Below are 21,642 nucleotides of genomic sequence, written 5' to 3' on the forward strand. Positions count from 1 at the left end.
CAAGACCCTCGATTTTAGGACATTAAGTATGTTGACAAAGATTCCAGCAGGAATTGTTTGACTCACAGAGCAAACCAGGAGAATTCCAGCAGTCTGGAACAAATACGCAAACACCTACATCGCTGCTACCTTGAATATTTGTGTTTTCACTTCAAGCCAAAGCTCTATTTCTTTTTATCACAAAGCTGTCGTATTTCAGCGAGCAAAGGAAACCCCACGTGTCAGTCACAAGATAGTCTGTGATTCAGCAATAAGTGAGTTCAGCATATTATGTGTTTACTTCCTGTGGGGACCCTGAGGACAGAGAATTCAACAAAGCTTTGCTAATTTGTCTAGATTGCTCAGCATGGACCAGCAGTCCTCTAATTACACCACAGTTACTGTCACGCCTGTTTGAGCACTTCCTCCCTGAAGCTCCCCAGGAATTTTAAAAAGGACAGGAGGACGCTAAAATGTAAGCAGTTAAACACACAAGAAAAAAAAGCCATGAAGAACTTCTCACAAAATAGCCAGCTGCTTTGTGAAAAGCATGGCTGGAATGAAGGAGGCTTCCTGCATTTTGCAAAATATATTCAATTTTTGCAGCAGGGTAACAGAGTGTTCCCTGCTTAATGCAATATCTAATACATTGCCATTGGAAATCCATTTTGCTTAGAAGTAGTCAGGCCTTATGGGGAAAGGGTCTATATAAACACACAAGCTTGAACCCATATTTTTCTACTTCCTTACTTTCTCATACTATTTTCACTCTTTCTGACTCCAGTGCTATGCTCTCGCTGTCTTTCTGAGCAGTTCCCATTCTTTCTGTTACACTCATTTTTTCTTTTTTTTCCCACAAGGGCTCTCAGTCCAAAAGGCTCCCATTCAGTCTTATGTGCTGAAGTTTCCAGCAGCCAGATGAAAGCTCAGGCAAATGGAAGGCTCACAATAGAGATCTGGAACACCTTGTGTGATATACACTTTGGTTTCAGTCTGGCTGGATAGATAAGAAAAAGCTTTCAGCACTGTCAGATTTGATTATGTGCCTCTCTTTTATGAAAAGGATATTTCTAAGGATCGGCCTAATTCCCGCCGTGCAATGTGGCGTGAATGAACAAGAGTTAATTACATGAGTTGATGAATAACAATGCAACTGCTGCCGTCTTTCCCTGAGCCTCTTCCTGACAAAGGTCTTCCTGTTGATCAGGAGTTCTTCTTTTCTGCCGTTGCAAATTTCTCACTCACAAGGAACCATCGGACTTTTGGGCTTTTCTCTCTATGATTGGAGGTTCCTTATTTTATAATACAAAGCCTCTCAAGGTAACTTTTGTTGTGAACTGGTGCTTTATTGTCACAATGGTTTTTTTTGTTTGTTTGTTTGTTTGTTTTTAAGTGCAATGCATTTTTTTCTTTAGTGTGGCCCTAATACCCTTTTGTACTTTTGTATTCACCATGTACTTTCTAAATATTATCAGACAGAATGGATTGACATCTGATAATACAACGAGATATAACTTTGTAGGGTGTAGAGTGGGGTCGTGTTAACAATCAATTAAATTTTGCTTTATATCCAGCATGGTCTTCAAGGTCAACTTTGTTTATAGAGTGAGTGGGAGGTGTATGAGGATGTGTGCGAAAATGAGTCTGCACAAACTGGAACTCATATATGTCATTAGGAAGTTTATTTCATGTCTGCAGCACACATGTTTTCCACAGTGGGGACGTGCCACTGAAGTAGCAGCCACTTAAAGGCAAATCCTGAGTGCCTAAACCTGACCAGGTAAAACATTCTGAATTGATAATAAATTTAAAAACATACATTATTGATGTATGTGTATCTGTAAACTTGGGTCTCTGGTGAGAGTTGGGAAATTATACCCTCCACCATAAATCCCCTGTCAACCTCCAAATCTTTCACCTTTTAACAGAAGGAAATATTTATTGTCTATAAGCATGTAAGAGGTGAAATATCAAGTTTATGGATACAAAAATAATGGGAAGGTGTGAGTCAAGAAACACAAATCAAAAATGTAGAGGTTGTAAGCGCGTTGCTTTTATCTACAACCCACCCCATTCACTGCTCCTAACAACAGATGGGTGAGTTTGCACTTCAGTGGTATCATGTGTCCAGATTTCTGGCTAAGGTACAAATTTGACCTTTGAAAAAACAGATAACACCAGCATTGGCACGCAAGGGTTTGAAACAAGAAAGGGGTTTGATCAACTCTTGCCCCTTTGCGTTGTTTTTAAGGTGGTTTAAGGTGGTAACAATCATCTGTTGAGTTTCTTGCTCCCACTTTGCACAGATCAGCACTGGACTTGAGAACATCATCAGAAAACAGTGTGGTCAGACAACCTTGGAGGTTGTAAAAGTGCATCCTGGTCAGAACTGCATAGTCTACCTGCGAGACACCAAGAGCATGTTTTACAGAAATGTGTTGCTGTTCAGCCTCAATGTTCCACCTCATGATACCACAGAACACATTTTCCCAATGATCCATGTCCATGAGCACTGTGAGCTCTGCTGAGGTGACTGAGAGTGGCACGAGGCTTTGTTAATTTTCATAAAATGTAATTATTACCTCCCATCAGCTTCTCAGCAGCCTTACTGTCATTTGAGCAATGTCCTCATTTTATGATTTGTCAGCTGCAGCAACACAAGGTGATCAGGATGGAGCCCTTTGCTGACAGAACCTGGGATTTGGTAGCTAGAAGCCTCCATCTGGGGCATAAAAGAAAAATAATCTCTTTCATCTTTAAGATCCCAAATCCCGTACTGAAAACTAATTCCAACCAGATGACATTGATGCACTAGGACTGTGGTTAGATTATGACTTGTCCCTTCGTCTAAATGTTGCTGCTTGCCAAAATAAGTCAGTGCCTCGACTGGTCCCCAGGAAGACAAACTGGACATCTAATTTTCATAGTCCCTGCAGCAGCCATGTTTAGCATCATCCAGGAGGAGGACAGGTTCAGCTCATTCTCCCTCCAAGTCTAGATGAACGCATCACAACTCAGCAATAAACAGTTGCCAGCACTCCAGCTAATTATGTATTCACTGTTTTCTGAAAAACAAAGCAGAGTTTGTCTCCCTTCATAGATAGGTAGACAATAAAGGCTATCCAGTCTAATATATGGAAATTGCTTTACACCAGTTTCAGGTAGAATTGTCATAATCATCATAATATAAAGATTGAAAACAAACCTTCTCATTTAAAATGTAATGTTATTTATTCAGAAATACAGCAGCTGCAAGATACATTATTTTTGCTTCCTACAGTTTTCTCCATTTACAGTGATTATGTATATTTATAAATAAATATGTAAATAAAGAAATAATATATAAATAAAACCCATTTTCTCACTTTATTATTTTCTATAGGGAAAGTGGAGTCAGTTATAATAGACTGTGATAAGCAAAATAGATGTCATTAAATATTCATACTTACTAAATGGTAAATATAACTTTTCTGTAGCTAGGGGTTTCCAAAATGCTGTGTCAGCCAATAGTGTGTCATTGGACTGTACTATTATTATTACTTTATTATTAATATTAGTGCCACATACAACTGGACAAGATTGGCTTGAATTATGATAATGACATGTCAAAGCCAACCACAGCATTGGCATTATGACTGGGTAGCATTAGCTGTTTATAACCAACAGCCTGTGTTGTTTATGTTTTTTGAATAAAATTTTCAAGCAAAGACATAACTTTTTCCTTCATTTTGAGTACAGTGAAGATTTGAGATTGGCTGTGCTTTGGGGAACATCAGTGCTTCATAGACGAGTCATTGCCATCCCATGAAGCTAGAAAACAGATAATGGCTGTATAAAAAAAAACCAACAACAACAGTATACTGCTGTGGTTCTTCTCTGACCTCTGGCCAAGATGTCAGCAGATTAATTAGTCCTATGCATGCACACTCTATTTGCCATGGCGTCAAAGTGTGCACAAAGGTTGACGTTGTGGTAACTAGCTAAGCAATTTACTGATGACAGCGTATTGATAAGGACCCACACGCTCAAGGCTAATGTCTTTAGAGGATTTATTGAAGTCCTCCTGCAAAGGACTGCAGACTCCTTATCAAACCCACAGGGTGACTCGTTGTCCCCGTGCTATGACATATTCTGATCTGTGTCAAAGCACACAGAGGCACTTACTAACTGATAAAGAACTTTCAGCTCTATCTTGTGCAGTGTTCATCGAACCAGCTGCCTCTAAAATGAAAAAGAATGCTTTGAGTTAGCAGGTGATCAAACTGTTTGTTTTATCAAATTCTTATGTGCACAGAAATTTTACCTATAAGTGCTCCACAATGTTCTCAACAGCTAGTCTTTAACTCTTTCAGTGTGCTGTTTGCCGGCTCGGTGTAGAATGACATTCTGGAACTTTTTTGTCTGTAAATTGTTGCTCTGGGAATAAAAATAAATAAATGCTGTGGCAGTGTTGAGAGTGGAACAGTAAACTGAACCTGAAGATTTTTAGCTACTGCTGATTAAAGGTTAGCCTTCCCTCACAAAAGCAAGACATTGCTACTAGCCAGGGTGTGAGACTCAGTGGCAGCATCACTCTCTGTGGCAGTGACAGCAAATACAAACTCAACGTAATACCAAATCAGCAAATGACAATTACATTTTTGTGCTGAGTGATCAAATCATAGAGCAGCAGCACTGGTATCCAACAGCTAATACAAGTTGAATGCCTTAACACCAACACGACACAGTTTACTACGGCCACCAGGGGGCGATAGCTATGGTTTCATAGGGCCGTATGTGAAAGATATATTGAAATGATTGGTTATGTCTGGCCTGAGTCTTCTGTCAGCAAATCAAGAACTCAGTTAACTGCAACTTTAACTATTCAGGCATACTGAATATTGTATACATTAAATGACTTTGCACTTTCAATCCCAATTCTGTGCAGTCATGATCAAAGAATGTGTGACAATAATGTGGTTTTCTGGAAGAAAGATTTTTTTTCTTTTAACTTATAACAACAGTAACATCATCTTCTGCTGAGAAGATAACTCAATATGGAATAAGTATGTTTCTCTTTTTGAAATGGACTGAAAATAGAGGGCATGTTCCTCCCATATTGGCTTCTCTTCATTTGCTCCCTGTTAAATTAAAATCATTCTCCTCACAGACAAAGTCTTGAATAATCAGCCCTCATCTTACCTTAAAGACCCCATAGTACTGTATCACCCCAATATGGGAGACAGACACACTCTCTACTTTTAAGATGTCTAAGCATATAGTTTGGGCTCGATCAGGTGACCCTGAATCATCCCTTAGTTATTTTGCAAAAAGGCCTAGGCTGCCCATGATGCAGCATGTTGAGTTTTTCTTCTTCACTCACCCTTTTTACTCCATGTGCTTATAAACTTCTCTGCATTTAGTCATTAGTTATTATTAATCTTTTCCACAGCATCTTTGTCCCGTCTTCCTCGAATTACCTCCAACCAGTCATAGCATATGGCTGCCCCTCCCTGAGCCAGGTTCTGCTGGAGGTTTCTTCCTGTTAAAAGAGAGTTTTTCTTTCCCACTGTCGCCATGTGCTTTCTCATTGCGGACTGTCTGATCATTGGGGTTTATTTTATAGTATAATGTACCTTGATGTGATTGTTGCTGTGATTTCGCACGTTATAAATAAATAAAGAACTGAACTGAACTGAATGTTCACAAGAGGTCTCTGTAGACCTTGAATTGGCATCCACACCTCACAGCTTACAGGGTTGCTAATAGTATGGCATAAAGATTGCAAAACTAGCAACAGTTACAGAGCAAAAAGAAGTCAAAGATTAGTGCTTTGACTCATTTTTAATACATCTGGGTAGAATTATTGCAGAACAGTATGTGTGCTGCAATTAAACTAATACTTAAACATGATCTTACTAATATAATATCAGGGTTACAGTAAATATTCTTTCTTAATGAGAGATATATTCTCAACATTTGAAGCTACTTGTGACCATGATCATGCTAATTAAACTTGCAAAGGAAATAACACCTACAGACTGATTATGGGATAACTCAGTCACAAGAAACTGCATTACATCTGAGACGCTCTGCAATCGCTTTGTTAGGAATACCAACAGCGTGTGCTGAGCGCATGGCCAGTGATGCAGAGGTCCTTTGGGTCTGCTTGATTATTGTGTTTATACCTCCCAAATCAGAGCATGGACATTTGTGCACTATAGTCACACTAGGCAAAATAATGTGACTGTGTGGTGGAGCACTAGAGGGCTCCACTCACACCCAGTGTTGAGGAAGTGTGTTGCTGAGTTTTGTGGCACGAAGTGTTCAGTTGATGTGAAAAAAGAAATAAAGCTGAAGTGAGAACTAAGAGCTCCATGTCGTCTGTGCTTACCTCCACAACCGCAGCATAACCAAAATTATCACATCTGTCTGCAATGAATCTGCAGTTTCCCTGCCTTTGAAAAGGTTGCATTGAAAAAGGCAACCAGGTTGGTAACTGCTCACAGTCAGTTCCTGTCATCAAAGCAACTTTGGTGTGTCAAGAAGGTGTGAAAATGACTTTAAGTTTGAATCATTCTGCTATGAATTTGCAGCTGAATAGGGTCAAGATGGCAGTTAATGCAATGTGTTTGTGATGATAGAGTGATTAACTCATGTGGCAGTTTTTCTGCAGTAAAGTAGAAAGCAATTATTTGCAAACTTTTGCCAGTCTGTCTGTGATTAACTGCAGACAGTCCAAGTTGGTCTGTGATTGTCTAAAGACAGATTGCTTCCCACCAGGTGAACAGTGCAATTACCTCACAAGCTGAAAGCGATAGCCCAAGGGTTGCAATGTGGTCACCAAAAGCAGTAACAGAAAAATTCAGTGCAATCACCAATTTCTCTTAGTTACAAGTAGGTTGCTATCTTTATTTTATTCCAGAGTAATAAGTAGTGATGGGACGTTCTGTATCGAGGCTTCGGAGCGTGTGTCGAGTAATAAGGGGGCGTTTCCGCGAAGCGCGTATCGAGGCTTGCTTCATTTATGGGAGGAGCTGAAAATGATGACGTCCGAAGCCTCGCTGCCCGGCTGTACCACGTGACTGGTTCATGAAGCGGTTCGAATTTTTTCCGCGAGCTATGAGAGCGATATAAACCCCTCAGACTTCATTCAAAATGTGGGTGTTTGATGAAGAGTTGCGGTTAGTGAGAGTTTGGAGACAGTTTGGAGGTTTATGAGAGTGAGGAGAGAAAGTCAGGAGAGAATGGAGCCAGCTAAGAAGAGGAGGATGTCCTCCCCTGTGTGGGAACATTTTGATCTTATTCCTCCCAACAAGGTATGTGAATTTCCACAGAAGATGGATTTTCATAATACTGATGGTGCAATAAAACCTATGTTAGGCTGTCTGTACTTTTGTACAAGGTGAGGTGTTTGCTATGTGCCAGGGAGCTGGGATATAACAACAACACCTCATCCATGCTTAGGCACTACAGAGCTATGCATGAGAATAAGGGGAACACCGATTGTGGAGCAAGACCAGGTGAGCCATCAAATGCCATGATACTATAGCATGCTGTAATGTTACTAAATGATATAACAATATCATACAATGCAATAAGTGACGTGTGTGATATTTAAATTTGTGCTTTGTTTTTATTGTCTTTCCATACTGCCAGCATAAATATACACAGTATACTGCATCACTACAATATAGATGTTTTACACACTCCTTTTGTTGTTGACATTTACAGGCTGTGTGCAAAATGCCACACTCTTCAAATTCATACCAGCTATTATTTTTACGTCCAGTAGGTGTCCTGCTAGAGCAAATGAAGCTTCATGAAGCTTCGCGTTGGGGTGAACCAATTGGATGAAAAGCTTCAGTGCTTCATGGGGCTTCATCTGCCCATCACTAGTAATAAGACTTTCAGTCTTATGGAAGTGTGAGAACAGCCCTCGACTTTGACCTCAGTCCTGATGGGTTCAGTCATTTCAGGTCAGATCGAATAAAACATCATCCATTTTATAAATTTTGTTATTGTAAGTGTCAGAAAGGTGGATTATCCAGGGTGTTTGTTGACAAATGACTTGTGATTCGATTAATCATTTGCCAGGGAGCCTGCAATAAGATGCTTCTATGTTACACCCGGTTTCGAAACACCAAGATGGGGACAGAGAAAATGCTGAGCTTGAGCCGTCAGATCAACATTTCACCAACCAATGGGTGGCTGTGTTCCTTGTTTTATATGATCTGTGGTCCAAATATGATAATATTGCTCATATTGTGTCGAGTTATTTGGTACTGATGTGTTCAATGTTTAGCAAAATGTTGTATTACAAGCATTCAAATTTCTGTACTTTTTGACAAGGTTAGAAGATCCATAGAAAGAATCACCTGTCCAATATTGTGTCGCTGCCCCTTTTGCTGTTTAAACACCCCTGACCTGTCAAGGCATGGACTCCACTAGACCCATGAAGGAGTGCTGAATGGGTGCTGTGATATCTAGCACAGTAATTTGAAGTGTGGGACCTCCATGGATCAGCCTTGTTTGTCCAGTTCATCCTCAGGGCTTTACTGGGTTGAGATTTTGGGGTCTAAGTCAGCACCTCAGACTCACTGTTGTGTTCCTCAAACCATTCCTGAATCATTCTTGCTCTGTGGCAGGGTGCATTATCCTGCTGAAGGGAATACCGTTTCCATGAGGGTGTACATGGTCTGCAACAATACCCAAGTAGGTGGTACATATCAAAGCAACATCAACACTGTAGACAGTATAGTTTACTATGGCCACCAGGGGGGGATAGCTATGGTTTCATAGGGCCGTATGTGAAAGATATATTGAAATGATTGGTTATGTCTGGCCTGAGTCTTCTGTCAGAGACAGTTCAGCAAATCAAGAACTCAGTTAACTGCAACTTTAACTATTCAGGCATACTGAATATTGTATACATTAAATGACTTTGCACTTTCAATCCCAATTCTGTGCAGTCATGATCAAAGAATGTGTGACAATAATGTGGTTTTCTGGAAGAAAGATTTTTTTTCTTTTAACTTATAACAACAGTAACATCATCTTCTGCTGAGAAGATAACTCAATATGGAATAAGTATGTTTCTCTTTTTGAAAGGGACTGAAAATAGAGGGCATGTTCCTCCCATATTGGCTTCTCTTCATTTGCTCCCTGTTAAATTAAAATCATTCTCCTCACAGACAAAGTCTTGAATAATCAGCCCTCATCTTACCTTAAAGACCTCATAATACTGTATCACCTATATCAAAGCAACATCAACATGGATGGCAGGATCCCAGCAGAACATTGCTGAAAGCATCACACTGCCACTGTTGGCTTGCCTTCTTCCCATAGTGTATCCTGGTGCCAGGTTTTCCATTGATAAGGGATACACATGGACCTGGCCATCCACTTACAAGAAAACATGATTAATCAGACCAGGGCACCTCCTTCCATTGCTCCATGGTCCAGTTCTGATGTAAACATGCCCAATGTCGGTGCTTTCGGTGTTGAAAGGTCTGCAGCTCCATACACAATAAACTGTGATGTCACACAACTTGGCCCATGTCAAACTCGCCAAAATCCTTACGCCCGCTCATGTTTCCTGCACGTCACTTCCTCCCTAATATATCCCACCCACTAACGGGTGCCATGATGAAGAGAAAATCAGTGTAATTCACTTCACCTGCCATAATGTTATGTCTGATCAGTGTATCCTGTGTACATGAAAACATTTTACTGTTAAGTAGGATATACTGCTGTTTTTGTTGGAAACGAGATTTTTACTGTCAGTTCACTCTGACAATCACTCAGTATTTCTACTGTAGAATAGAGCCGCTACTGTGACTGTCCATTTACTACAAACTGCTATCACAGGTGTTATCACGGGTTAGAGAGACAAATAATTGTGTTTTGTCAAAGAGACATCAGCTGCACTTTTCTAAAGACAGATCCACTACATGGAGGGAAGAAAATATTCTAATCATGGCTTAACTGTCTGTTGTCTTTAGGCTCAGATGGTGGTGACTTATTTATATAGCACATCTTTATAACACTGCCCTCATCTGGTCATTTTAAAAGGCTATATCCCTCCCATTCACACATTTCTGCTTTATTTGCATCCATGTCATCAGCAGACAGAGGCATGAAGAGACTTAAATAATCTCACTGGACTGCATGACAAATCATTTTATTTTCTGAGCGGATTGTACAGTTATTCAGTGTTGTTGGAAAACAGTTTAATGGTCTCTGTATCAAAAAAAAAAAAAAAAAAAAGTACCATTACTACTAGGAGATAATATCTGAGAAATACTTTAGAATTAAAACATGTCAGTGTTGCATGTCAGTGGTTTACAATACAAAGTAAATCAAATCTACACGATTGATCTATACAATAGCAGCCACCTATGGCATATACAAAGTACCATAAAACAGCCAGGAAAATAAAAATATGTACATTTTCATGCTGTGAATAATTCAGTTATAGACATAGTTTAATTAGAGGTTCAAAAACTTTATAGTTTTCGATATACCTGATTAAGGAACATAAGGTGCCTTATTAAAAAATGATCTAGGGATATGTCCCATGAGAATCAACTACATGATCAGCAAAGTACAGTAAAATGCACACATTAGGATATTATGTGTCACTGTCAGTAAGTATCAATATGTTGTTGATTCAAACAAAGTGACGACTCAGTTGTAAATAAGTCTTTCACATTTTGTCTGAGCCTTTCATTATTTTAGGTCTTCGATGATTTCAGTAGTAAGGCAGGTGCTGTGTGGCACCTTTGGGTACACTCAAATAAACAGTTTTTAAACTAGTCAGTTTAGTGGTACCATCAACAGTGCTAATATGAACCGCTTTGTGTGCACAGTCTTTCTGTTCTGGAAGAAAGGGAGAATATATTCATGAAGGCATCGGGAAGAGATTTACCCCCTTCAAGGTCAGTGTCTGAGTCCCCAATACAACGGGGATGTTCGCACGTGGCGCTCGCCCTTTTTAGTGTTGGCACCGTGCGCCTCCAACATGGATGCACCGACAAACTCCTCCTTTCCTGAATTCCACAGTGTCAGATCTGCCTTAGACCTCACTGTGGGTGAACAGATGTGTGGCTCCTTAAGTCCTTGTTCCATTTAGTGACGCCGTCTTCAGCAGGTTAGCAGGCATGGATTTTAAAAAAAGATATATATATATATATATATATATATATATATATATATATATATATATATATATATATATATATATACATATATATATATATATATATATACATATACATACATACATAAAATGGACCAAAGGGGACCACATATTCAGTTTGTACCGCCTCGTTCCCCCCAGTTTAAGTGCTATACTGGTCGGCACGGAGAACTAAGGCCGATGAAACCTGGAGGAAAGAGAGGAAAAGTCAAGAGGTCAGTCTAGACGCTACACTCAAAAATAGCAAATAGTACATAAAGAATTGATGTGCTGAATAAAGCTGAAAAACAGCTGGGATGAATGTTTAATGAGAGCTATATGTGAGCCTGACCGGGTATAGATCCTGCTCTCTTCGTGGACCTCCATCTCTGAACTCTTGAATTCGTTGAGCTCCTTGCGGATAGCAGCCTGAGAAGAGGAGGAGACATGAAAGAGAGAGCGCTTCAGTGGGAACGGCTTTTATCCGTTTACAGTAGAGCACAGGAGAAGAAAGGCAGCAACGGATCAAAGCTTCATGTATTTTGATGATTCCTCAACTCTTAATGCTCCACAAACAACACACACACACACACACACACACACACACACACACACACACTTTTCGAACAAACTCAATCTGTATTTGATATCATGCCATATTCCAGTTTCCCCTCTCTCCCTAACACGCTTCACTTGGCTCGGTAATTCACCTGGTAAGTCTAAACCCAGCCATTATGCAGTACCTGTGCTGCATTCCAGGGATCCTTCTTTGTTACCAAATCTGCTTGGAATGCAAATCCTCAGAGTGGTAAAATACTTGCAATGTTTAAGCTACCCACTGCTGAGAAGCTCCAAACCACAGGAGGCCTGTCACGATAAAGAGATGCGTTAGAAGGTGAAGTCTCTCACCTTATCAGCAGGTGTTAGCTTCGTCCACGGCTTGTCTGCTCTGCGATCGTAGTCCTCAGCGTGGGTGCTTTCGACGTACTCATGGAAACGCAGGATCTTCCTGGCTTGAAGCTCGGCCACTGTGGGTCTCTGAGACAGCTGATGGTAGAATGGACAAGGCTGCTGTCAGTTTCTTGTTCACAACAACAGCAGCAACAGAAACAAGCTCTCACATTAAAGATAAAGTCACTTTATTGTATCCTAACCTTTCTGGTGAGCCTCCGCTTGATCTCGCTTCTCTCCAGCCGTCGGTCCACTTCGTTCTTGGCTGTGGGGAGGAGAGCACATTCCATGAGATAGGGAAACGCTACAGATAGATTTCACCTGAGCTGCTGTCAGCACGCTGCCCTCACTGGAATCTTTAATCACTGCCTGGCTCTGCACAAGGCACTGCATTGTTTTTAGCACGCTGAGGAGCATCAGTTCTGTAGAGTCATCTGAGGACAAGTGAGCTGCAGCGGGGCAGAATGAATCCTTGCAAACTTGCTGACAGATTCTGAGAAGTATTAAACCTGGAATCGCACTCAGCATCACAGTGATGCTGCATCAGTGATCTACCACAGATAATCTGCTCCTCATAGTTTTGAACTTTCCGTTCTTGTGTTTTAACATGTAAGCAATGGTTTCTTATTTCAGAAACCTGGGTTATATATTTGTTAATTCAGGCAAAAAATATAGAAGTGTTGAAATACTTGAGGCAGTTTGTCCATCGGAGGGCACTCACTCTACAACATCCCTGTTGGGAACAACCACCACAGGTTTGGGCCTGTACTGAGTTCACTAGGCTCCGGGCATCGTTCCACTCTCTGGGTTCATTTAAGCTAACAGTGGCGATCAGGACAAGCAGTCACACAGAGGTTAACCCAGGGTTTCCCCTACACGTTCGCATGAAGCCGTGGTGATGGTAGCATCTGACCAATCTTTCACGGATCCTATAGCTCGTCTTCCACAGGACAGGACTCCTGTGAGTGCTGCAGCTCGCCAACATAAGAGTGAATCTAGATAACAAAAAGATACCCTAGGAATACTGACGTTGCTTCACAGTACAGGCCTCTGATCCGAGCAGAGTGGAAACAAGTATTTACTTGTAAACTTGTGACAATAAGAGCAGATTATTTTAAACTGCAGTATCATCTTATCGTAGTTAAGGACTCATAAATATCTCAGTTTGTTTCGTTTGTCTGAAATTTTTTTTTTTTTTTTTTTAAAATCAACAAATACCAGTATGTATGCTGGTTACAGAACATTGGTTTTCCAGCACCAGCAGTTGAAAGTCCATCACTTTGATTTCAGGTTAATGGTTAAAAGGAATAACACACTGTGTACAGCTTCTGGAATTGTGCTGTGCAGCTATACTGCACACGTTTCAGTTACTTCACTACTGCATGCGATTTCTCTCCCACCGCACAGATTCTGGATAACGAGGACAGATTGTATTAAATTCTAAACAAAGAGTGGGGATTTGTACACAGCCCTTGGTAAGCTTGTTCAAATTTGTACTGCAGCCCAGAGATTCAGGAACTACACAGGAGAAGGCATCAACCACAGAATGATAACAGACAGGACAGCAATGCTCCATCTACATTTTCATCTGAACTGAACGCAAAATGTTATTTTTGTGAAGTAAACAGAGGGGAAAAACATAAATACAAATCAGAATTTAATTTATTTCCATCACATGCGGCAGCAACCCGAGGTCCTTAATAAGTTCAGTGTCTGCTGTGAGGCCTGAATTTGAATACCTCCGACAGTCTCTTAACTAAAGCAGAGCAGCAGCACTGACAGAGCTGCCTGGTGACTGACCACGAGACAGATGGACTTGATATAGTAAATGTAGTGGCTGTGACTCATTAATCGCACGTGTTTGCTGCCATGTCTGGAAGGCAATGAGTAATTTAGACTCAACATCAATATGGACAACAAGCAGACGTGCCGAGTTGAAGAGCCTAAAGGAACATTGGATAAATAACTGATTCAGGCTCTCTAACGTGCACTGGTGTATTTATTCAAGTCACACACAAACTTGTAATGAAGTGCTCTCAGACCCAATAATGTCCAGACTGCTGTGTGTTTAGTGACACCCGTGGTTGCCTGAGGCAAAAAGGAAAAACATTTTACAGATGAGTGAATGACTAATGCTCTCTATTGATTTCAAAGATGAGAAAATAGAAAGTGGGCTTCTTAACATTACAGCGCAGACGAATGAGATGCGAGTAAACACACAGCTGAATGGAGACGTGAAGGATGGAGAGAGCAAGAAATGGAGGAAGAGGCTCACCTGGAAGGATGTTCCTCTGCTCCAGCTCTTTTGCTGTGGGTCTCTGACTCAGCCGCCTGAGGGAAGACAATATTTCAGACGGAGCATATTTTTCTTTGGCTTCATTAGATAAATAGTGAAGAGTAGACAGGAAAGTGAGAGAGGGTGTGTTTTGAAGAAGAAAGTGAAGTGCTGCAGATATCGATCTCACTCTACTTTTTTGAGTTTGCTGCATGTTAATGTGAAGCCAACTAAAAAATAAAACTATTCAGGCCCCATTTTTTTCCCCAAAACTGTCTTAACTTTACTCTCGGTGCCTAAAAAAAAACTTTACCGTGTCAGTGTGGTCCCGATCTTGTTCCTCAGTTCCTCCCACTGCTCCTTATTGTTCCAGCTCATGCCATCATTGTTATCCTGAGTCTCCTTCTCTCGCTCTTGTCGCTCCAGTTTCAGCGCCAGCGTGTCCTTCCTCTTCACTCGACTCGCCAGCCCACCTGTTACACACAAGAGGCATGTTTATACATCCAACAACATGCCTACACCTGCATCATCTTTACACAGCTGAACATGGACATTTCAAAGAAGCTAATAAAGACCAAGTGCTTAAAGCTATAGTTAGTAAGAGCTCAGAGCCAGTATCCTCGGTGTGAGAAGCAAAAGGATCAAAGCAGTTTCAAGGAAAATTATGGAGACCAGTTTCCCCAAAAAGATAAAAGGATTCATTTCCAATTACCTGGTGAATTTATGAACATGCTGGAAATCTCTGCAAGCAACAGATGATTTTTTCAGTTTTTACAATTAATCATATTTTTTATTGTCAAAAAATATATATATATATATATATATTTTTTTTTTTTTTTTTTACACATTCTGTCAGTCAAAGTTCTTAGAAAGAAAAGAAATCTTAGGAATCTGAATCAGTGAAGAAAACTGTTATTGGTCCATCTGTTATTGGTAAGACATGAAGAAAAATCCAGTAACTTCTTCATGTTTCCTCAAATACAGTCAAGGTTGAAGCTGTCTTTAGAGGAAAAGCAAAAGCAGCAGAGACACCTCAGGACATCTGACAACTAGAAATATGGACTAATGAGTAAGAATGCGGGAATTCTGGTTATAGTTGTAGCTTTTTTTTTTTTTAAGAGGAAAAAAAAATAACTGGATGGTAACCGTGTGTGGTTAACACAGTGGATAGATGGAGAAGCCGTGGAAAATTTATTCAGAATTCAAGGAAACATCTAACCACATTTAATAGCTGGTTTGACCTTAATGAGATCATCATTATTTTTAAAGCAGGAAACTGTGCTGGTGTGGTGAGTTAGAGTGAAAGCAAAGCAGCCAATCACAGCTCCGTGTATGTAAAAAGTCCTTGAAGACCACTAGAATAAACTGTGTGCAAAGCAAAGCATTCAGAAGAGAATATTAAAGGAAAAAAAGACAGAGACTTTGCTTCATGTACACTTTCTTCTTATGATTTTTCAAAGTCTTGATGTCTTTAGAATTGTTGTTGCCCGTAGAAAGTAAAAATAATGAACTGCCCTTTAGGCCTCTGGCAGTTGGTGTCCAGAAAAATCTACAAAGTGAGACAATTTTTTCCCAAAGAACAGAGCATCACGAGGAAAGAAACTGGCAGATCGGTTATTGACAGTCTTATGTAAATTAGGAGACCCACAGTCTTCCATCACTTTGAATTAGAGCTGGGCGATAGAACGATAACGATATGTATCGCGATATAACTTTTACTCGATAGAGAAATTAAGCTATCGCGATAGACCTCGCCGCTCTTGTCCTCTTAAAAAAAAAAAAAAAAAGGTCAGCCAATCCAAATTAAGTAGCGCAGAGCCGAACCAATCACAGCCGCAGCGTCACGTCGCGTGACTTGTTACGTACAGCACAAGTGCCAAGCCGCACGTGTGTTTGTTTGGGAAGCAGCCAGCGGGTAATGGAGCCAGCGCGTAATGGAGGAAATGAGTGTGCCGACTAGAAAAATCAACCGAGCGTGACCGAAGAGAAAACAGATGATGGTTCCAATGCCGGAGAGATTGTCGAACGGAAGAGCCATAGAAGTTCCGTAGTGTGAAGGTATTTCGGCTATTTCAAGTCTGACAAAAAACAGAGTAGCGCGCACTGTAAATTGTGCCGAAAGAAAGTCTGGAAATACAATAAACTGGTGCATGCGTCACACTGTGCGCCACGTTATTGTTTCGGTGAAATGAATTTCTACAATACTGTTACTGTTAATTCTACTCTCTGCAGTGTTTAAATGCTTACATATACACACAGTTACTGTCCCTCCACACATACGACTCGGTTCTGCTTCTATGCCCCAGCTTTGTTTACTTTTTCCCACCGAGGCTTCTAGACTTCTGATTGGCCAACATTTCTGCACGGTTAGGAATCTAGCGCCACCTGCTGCTTTGGCATGTTCATAGCAGCGTTTTCCTTCATTTCTGCCTTTATGTGTGGACGGGATTATTTTTTAAAACGAAAACGGAAAATCTCCGTTTTCAAAGATACCCGTGTACGTGTGGACGTAGCCTCAGTCTCTGACTGGAAACGCTAATTCGTCATTCGGCTTTTGTCAGACTAAAGTAACTGTTAAAACTGTTTGAAAAGCTAAGCTATACAACAAGGAGAGATTGAGAATTTCCTTTTAGTTCTCAGTTTATTTGATATTGACAAAAGTTAGTCAGTTTTGTCTGTTATTCTGTAAAACAAACTAAGATTTATTTTTAGAATTAATATTTTGTTTCTAAGTGGAATTGACAATTTAGTCTGTTTCGTTTGTTCTATTTTGAAACTTAAACGCTTTAGCAGCTGCCTTTTGTGTAGTTTGCAATATTTGTCTTTATTTATCTGAAAAAGTCTCATGTTCCTTAAGTACATCTACCCTGTTGAACTTATTATGGGAAATAAATATTTAAATAAAAACAAGCTGCTGATTATTTCACATTTTACTTGTGAGCAACAACACATTTAAATCTTACAAATATAGTTATTTGGCTTATATCGTGATAGATATCGTTATCGCCTGAAATGAAAAAAACATATCGTGATATGAAAAAATCTCATATCGCCCAGCTCTACTTTGAATGTTTTCAGTTATTATGCTTGAGGAACATTGAAACCATAAACCTGACAGCTTTAAGATGTCAGTGCTTTAGGAAGTATTTCCCATTACACTGATATTTTAAGTATTACATATCACATCCTTTACTTTTATTGAAAACAATTTCCTGAAATGAGAGACACTAATTTGGCTGTGAGCTGAGGTGAAAACTATTTTCTATTCATCTTAATGTACTTAAAGATAAGTGGGATTTTTAAATGTCACTTTACAAGTGGAACTTACTTGGAGGGCCTTCCTCGTCTTCATCACTTTCTTCGTCTTCTCTGTACAGGATGGGGCCATCTGAGTCCGACTCCTCCTCGCTGTCTCCAGGGCCTCCACCCTCAGGGATGACGGACACTCTGGGGTCTCCAATCAAACCTCTCCTGCTGCGGGGCTCCAGCTCCGGCTGGTTGGACGGCTTAGGGGTAAGTTTGCGCATCTCCTCTTCAATGTCAAAGTCATCGTCTTCTGGCCTGTGAAGGAACACAGCAGCTGTTAAAGAGCAATAAGCCCACCCTGTCACAAACCCGCACATTGCATTTGGGAGCAATTGGGTGGGGTGCTATTATAAAATATTTGCTGTGAATTTGAAAACTACTTCTGCTTGAAATGCCCATCCCTGGTGCGCAGCTGAGGCAATAAAACAGAGGTCGTTTGCCTCCATCAAACAACATCTGTTTGTACCGATTTGTATAGAAGACTCAAAGGCGTTTAATTTTGATATAACAGTTTAGCCACACACTATGTTTGCAGCAGCTCATTCAAACTTTGAACAGTTTTATTATTATGATGTGGTTTAAGCACATTAACCCACATCAAACTATTCTGTCATGAAGCTACGTTTCCAAAATAAAGCCAAATGTGCCTCTTGATTTGTTATGCATCTGCATATTCCAAACATAAATAAAAATAAAACCTGTGCCTACCCAGTGTTGGTCACTATATAATGAGTGCATAATGTGAAGCATATGGCGCACTTACAGCCTAAGTGGTTCGATGGTGATGGGGAGAGAGTGCCGTGAGTTAAGCCCCACTTCTGTGGGGATCGCTGGTGGTACCTCAAACAGCAGTGAGTGGGCTCTATGGGAACCGTCTGGGTTTGGCTGAGGTGCACCGGGACTGGCCAGAGCCCTAGAGATGCGAACATGTAGAGGGAGGAGTGGAGGCTGGCTGGGTGGCTCGGTGGTTGGGCTCGGCGGGTTAATTTGCGTCGTGGGGATGGGACCTGTGGAGGGGATGCTGGGTGGCTGGAGCGACTGAACCCTGGGGGGAGATGGAGGTATGTGGGTGGGCGGTAAAAGCAGAGGCTCAGTGGAGGTCTCAGGAACTGCTCCATTTGTCTTCTCCTCTGTGGTATTTCCTTTCAGGACAGCAGGGGGCACCAGAACAGGGGCAGGGGAGGGCTCACGGGTGGCAGACTCTGGGGTCTGACTGGGAGGAGAAGGATCCACAGAAAGGTGCTTGATGACAGGGGTTGTCCTCTTTGGTGGGGTTGGCGGAGAGCGTTTGGTTGGTACCGGGACAACACCTACACCAGAGCCAGCCTGTGAAAGCTCTGCTGTTAAAAAGAGAATCAACAACAAGTCAGTACCTGTTATAAAGCATGATGACAACATATACAACCTATCATGAGCAGGTTTAGACGCACATTCAATCTGTAAATGAGTATGGTTAGTTTTATTAACAAAAATGAACAAAAAGCAAATCTGTCATTTTTAGTGAGGGAGAGATGTTCCTGTTAATTCAGAGCTGGCTGCTGAGTCAGTGGAGGGTAACACAGGTATTAGCTGTATCAGCAGGCTTTTAATGAACATTCCAGTGTGATGAGCACGCTTGGAGCATTTTGAGAATTAAATGCCCACCACATTTCCATGCAGAGCTTTTTTGCCATACATTAGCTGAGCTAAAAAACAGCTACAACCACAAAACACATGCGATGGAGGTCTGGGGTTAAATGAAGGTGAGGTATTCCCTGTTGTATGAAGTTTGTGGCTCTATTCCACCTCTCCAGGCTTTACTACAACAGACCAGGATTGTGGCGCCCCTCTGGGTACCTGAGCAGCACTGGCCAGCCCTGTGACGCAGGTACAAGGGTAGAGAAAAGTAGAGGCCGAGCTCACTCTGGCGTCTCCGGCTGGTCCAGTAACAAGGCTGTCTGACCTTAGAGCCCCTGTTCAACGTGGAAGCTGGCAAAAATGAGTGGAGATGTCAGGGATAGGGCTGGGTTTACATTCCAAGTTGGGAGATGAATATGAGAGGGAGGGGGTTCAGATAATGGTTTCTTGGCTTTACTTTGCCAGAAGCAGAGTGTACATCCATCATTACACAGTAAACAACTTCTGTGGAAAAATATCTCAGAGCAAAAGATAAGCACTTTCCTCATTGCATTTAAAAAAAAAAAAAAAAAAACCCCACTAAAGTGTGGTGTGGTAAACATTCTTGACAGTTCAGGGAATTAAATCACAGGGAAATTATGTTTCTTCTCATTTTGGCTGGCCCATCAGCAGCAGCTACAATCACATATACATATCAGCTGGACTCAATATTATTATTATTATTATTATTATTATTATTATTATTATTATCATCATCATCATCATCATCATCATCAGCCTTTTTATTGCAGGTCTAAATTAAAACCCTAAATGTAAATATCAGTCTCAAATGCACAATACTGGTCATTAAATGATTTACACATCACACAGCATAGTTTTTAATATAACACAGCCTTAAAAAGTAGGAACAAAGCATCACAGAGGGAACAGAAATGAAAACTGAAAACAGAAGATGAGACCTTTTCTTTATCACAATCATATACTGCAGTAACGTGCAACGCTTGACAAAAGGCAGTGGAATGTGTCACTGCCACAGAGAATCAGCAGGTTTCAGATACAGTGCTGTAAACAGGAGCAGCTGTGGCATGCTGGGACAAAGAGATAAATACTAAAAGCCAATCCTTTTTTTTTTTTTCCATAAATCTGCCTTGCGGTGCAATACTACTAATGCTGCATAAGAGGAGCAAGCTCGTGCGTGTCTCCTCGACTGAGAGTGGCGGAAACACCGAAACTTCACAACTGGTGACATACTGGAAAGCACACACATCAGTGACATCCGTGAACAAGTACGGATATTCTGTATATCAGGATTACATCATGTTCAAATGGTGAAGTAAAAGCAGCACATTTACAACTTCAAATCCACTAAAGAGCAATTCTACTACTGTGAGCTTTTAATACTTTTAATGAGGTCTGAAACACCTGTATCTAAGTCACAATTTATTTTTAATTGCATATATCACTACATGAACTATCTTAATTGCCCCTTGGGGACAAATGAAGTCTTTCTGATTCTGAACTATGTGAGCCCTTTGGCCAATAACAAAAGCTGACTGTAGTAAGGGTTTAGCAAACATGGAGGTTTGGGTTAGAGCATGCCTCACCAAAGAGAGAAATTAGCTGGAAAAGGTTGAAGTCATCAGTCTACATTCAGTCCATTGAAAATGTCTATAAATGGAGACAACTTAGTTCTGTGGTCATTCTCTTATAAGTGGGATGAAGCACAAAGCTGATCTGTGACCTCAGACAAGCAGCTCAGAACAACAACTAAAGATGTAAAGGAAGTTAACTAACATGTCTGTTCATGACTGTATGCAGATCACTGATCAGGCATTGTTTTGTGTTTGTGTGATCCTGAATGTCAAAGTCAAGCTGGTAACAAGAATGACCTTGACAAACAACAGTCAGTGTTTGGATGAGCATGTGATTACTATGAGACAGTTTTCCTTATTTGTAGCTCTCTGTTGCAGCAAGATGTTTGGTTCTAGGCTGGCCTGGCTAAGTGCTTAGCTAACCTTTTCTGTAAGGACCAAAACAGAAAGAAAGAAGGACAAGGGGGAAAAAAGCACTTCTATCTACTTATATGGACTATTTTTACTTGCACATTACTTTTCTCAGTTTATACATATATTAAAAAAACACCTATACTTTAATCTTAATAACTGTACAGTACTCTGTTATTGTAACTATTTTCCATGATGTAAATATTTTCTCCTGTAAACGTTGTGTATGTTTCTGTTCTGTTTATATATGTGCTTTTATTCTGCTGCTGTTACAACCAAATTTCTCCTTGTGGGACAATTAAAGGATTATTCTATTCAATTCTTTCAGATAGAATCACAATGTCTTTGAATTC

General features: G+C 40.6%; 1 protein-coding gene across 9 annotated transcripts in view; it reads right to left on the reverse strand.

Annotated features, from left to right (window-relative positions):
- Positions 1–11,206: 11,206 nt before the first annotated feature.
- phactr4a (phosphatase and actin regulator 4a) overlaps positions 11,207–21,642 on the reverse strand; it is a 33,224-nt gene continuing 22,788 nt past the window's right edge. For 6 of the 9 annotated variants that reach the window (XM_080863191.1, XM_080863189.1, XM_080863190.1 and 3 more), the window contains 9 exons: positions 19,506–19,637; positions 18,433–19,009; positions 17,692–17,924; positions 14,677–14,836; positions 14,364–14,419; positions 12,292–12,353; positions 12,047–12,184; positions 11,490–11,566; positions 11,207–11,345 (listed from right to left, as the gene is read on the reverse strand). In XM_080863191.1, the coding sequence (XP_080719317.1) occupies positions 11,330–11,345; positions 11,490–11,566; positions 12,047–12,184; positions 12,292–12,353; positions 14,364–14,419; positions 14,677–14,836; positions 17,692–17,924; positions 18,433–19,009; positions 19,506–19,637 (1,451 nt within the window). In that variant the 3' untranslated portion in view covers positions 11,207–11,329. The remainder of the gene's footprint in view (positions 11,346–11,489; positions 11,567–12,046; positions 12,185–12,291; positions 12,354–14,363; positions 14,420–14,676; positions 14,837–17,691; positions 17,925–18,432; positions 19,010–19,505; positions 19,638–21,642) is intronic. The other 3 variants (XM_080863186.1, XM_080863193.1, XM_080863192.1) reach the window with 3 other exon arrangements.

The sequence above is a fragment of the Rhamphochromis sp. 'chilingali' genome (assembly GCF_963969265.1).
Source record: "Rhamphochromis sp. 'chilingali' genome assembly, chromosome: 17".
Lineage (NCBI taxonomy): Eukaryota > Metazoa > Chordata > Actinopteri > Cichliformes > Cichlidae > Rhamphochromis > Rhamphochromis sp. 'chilingali'.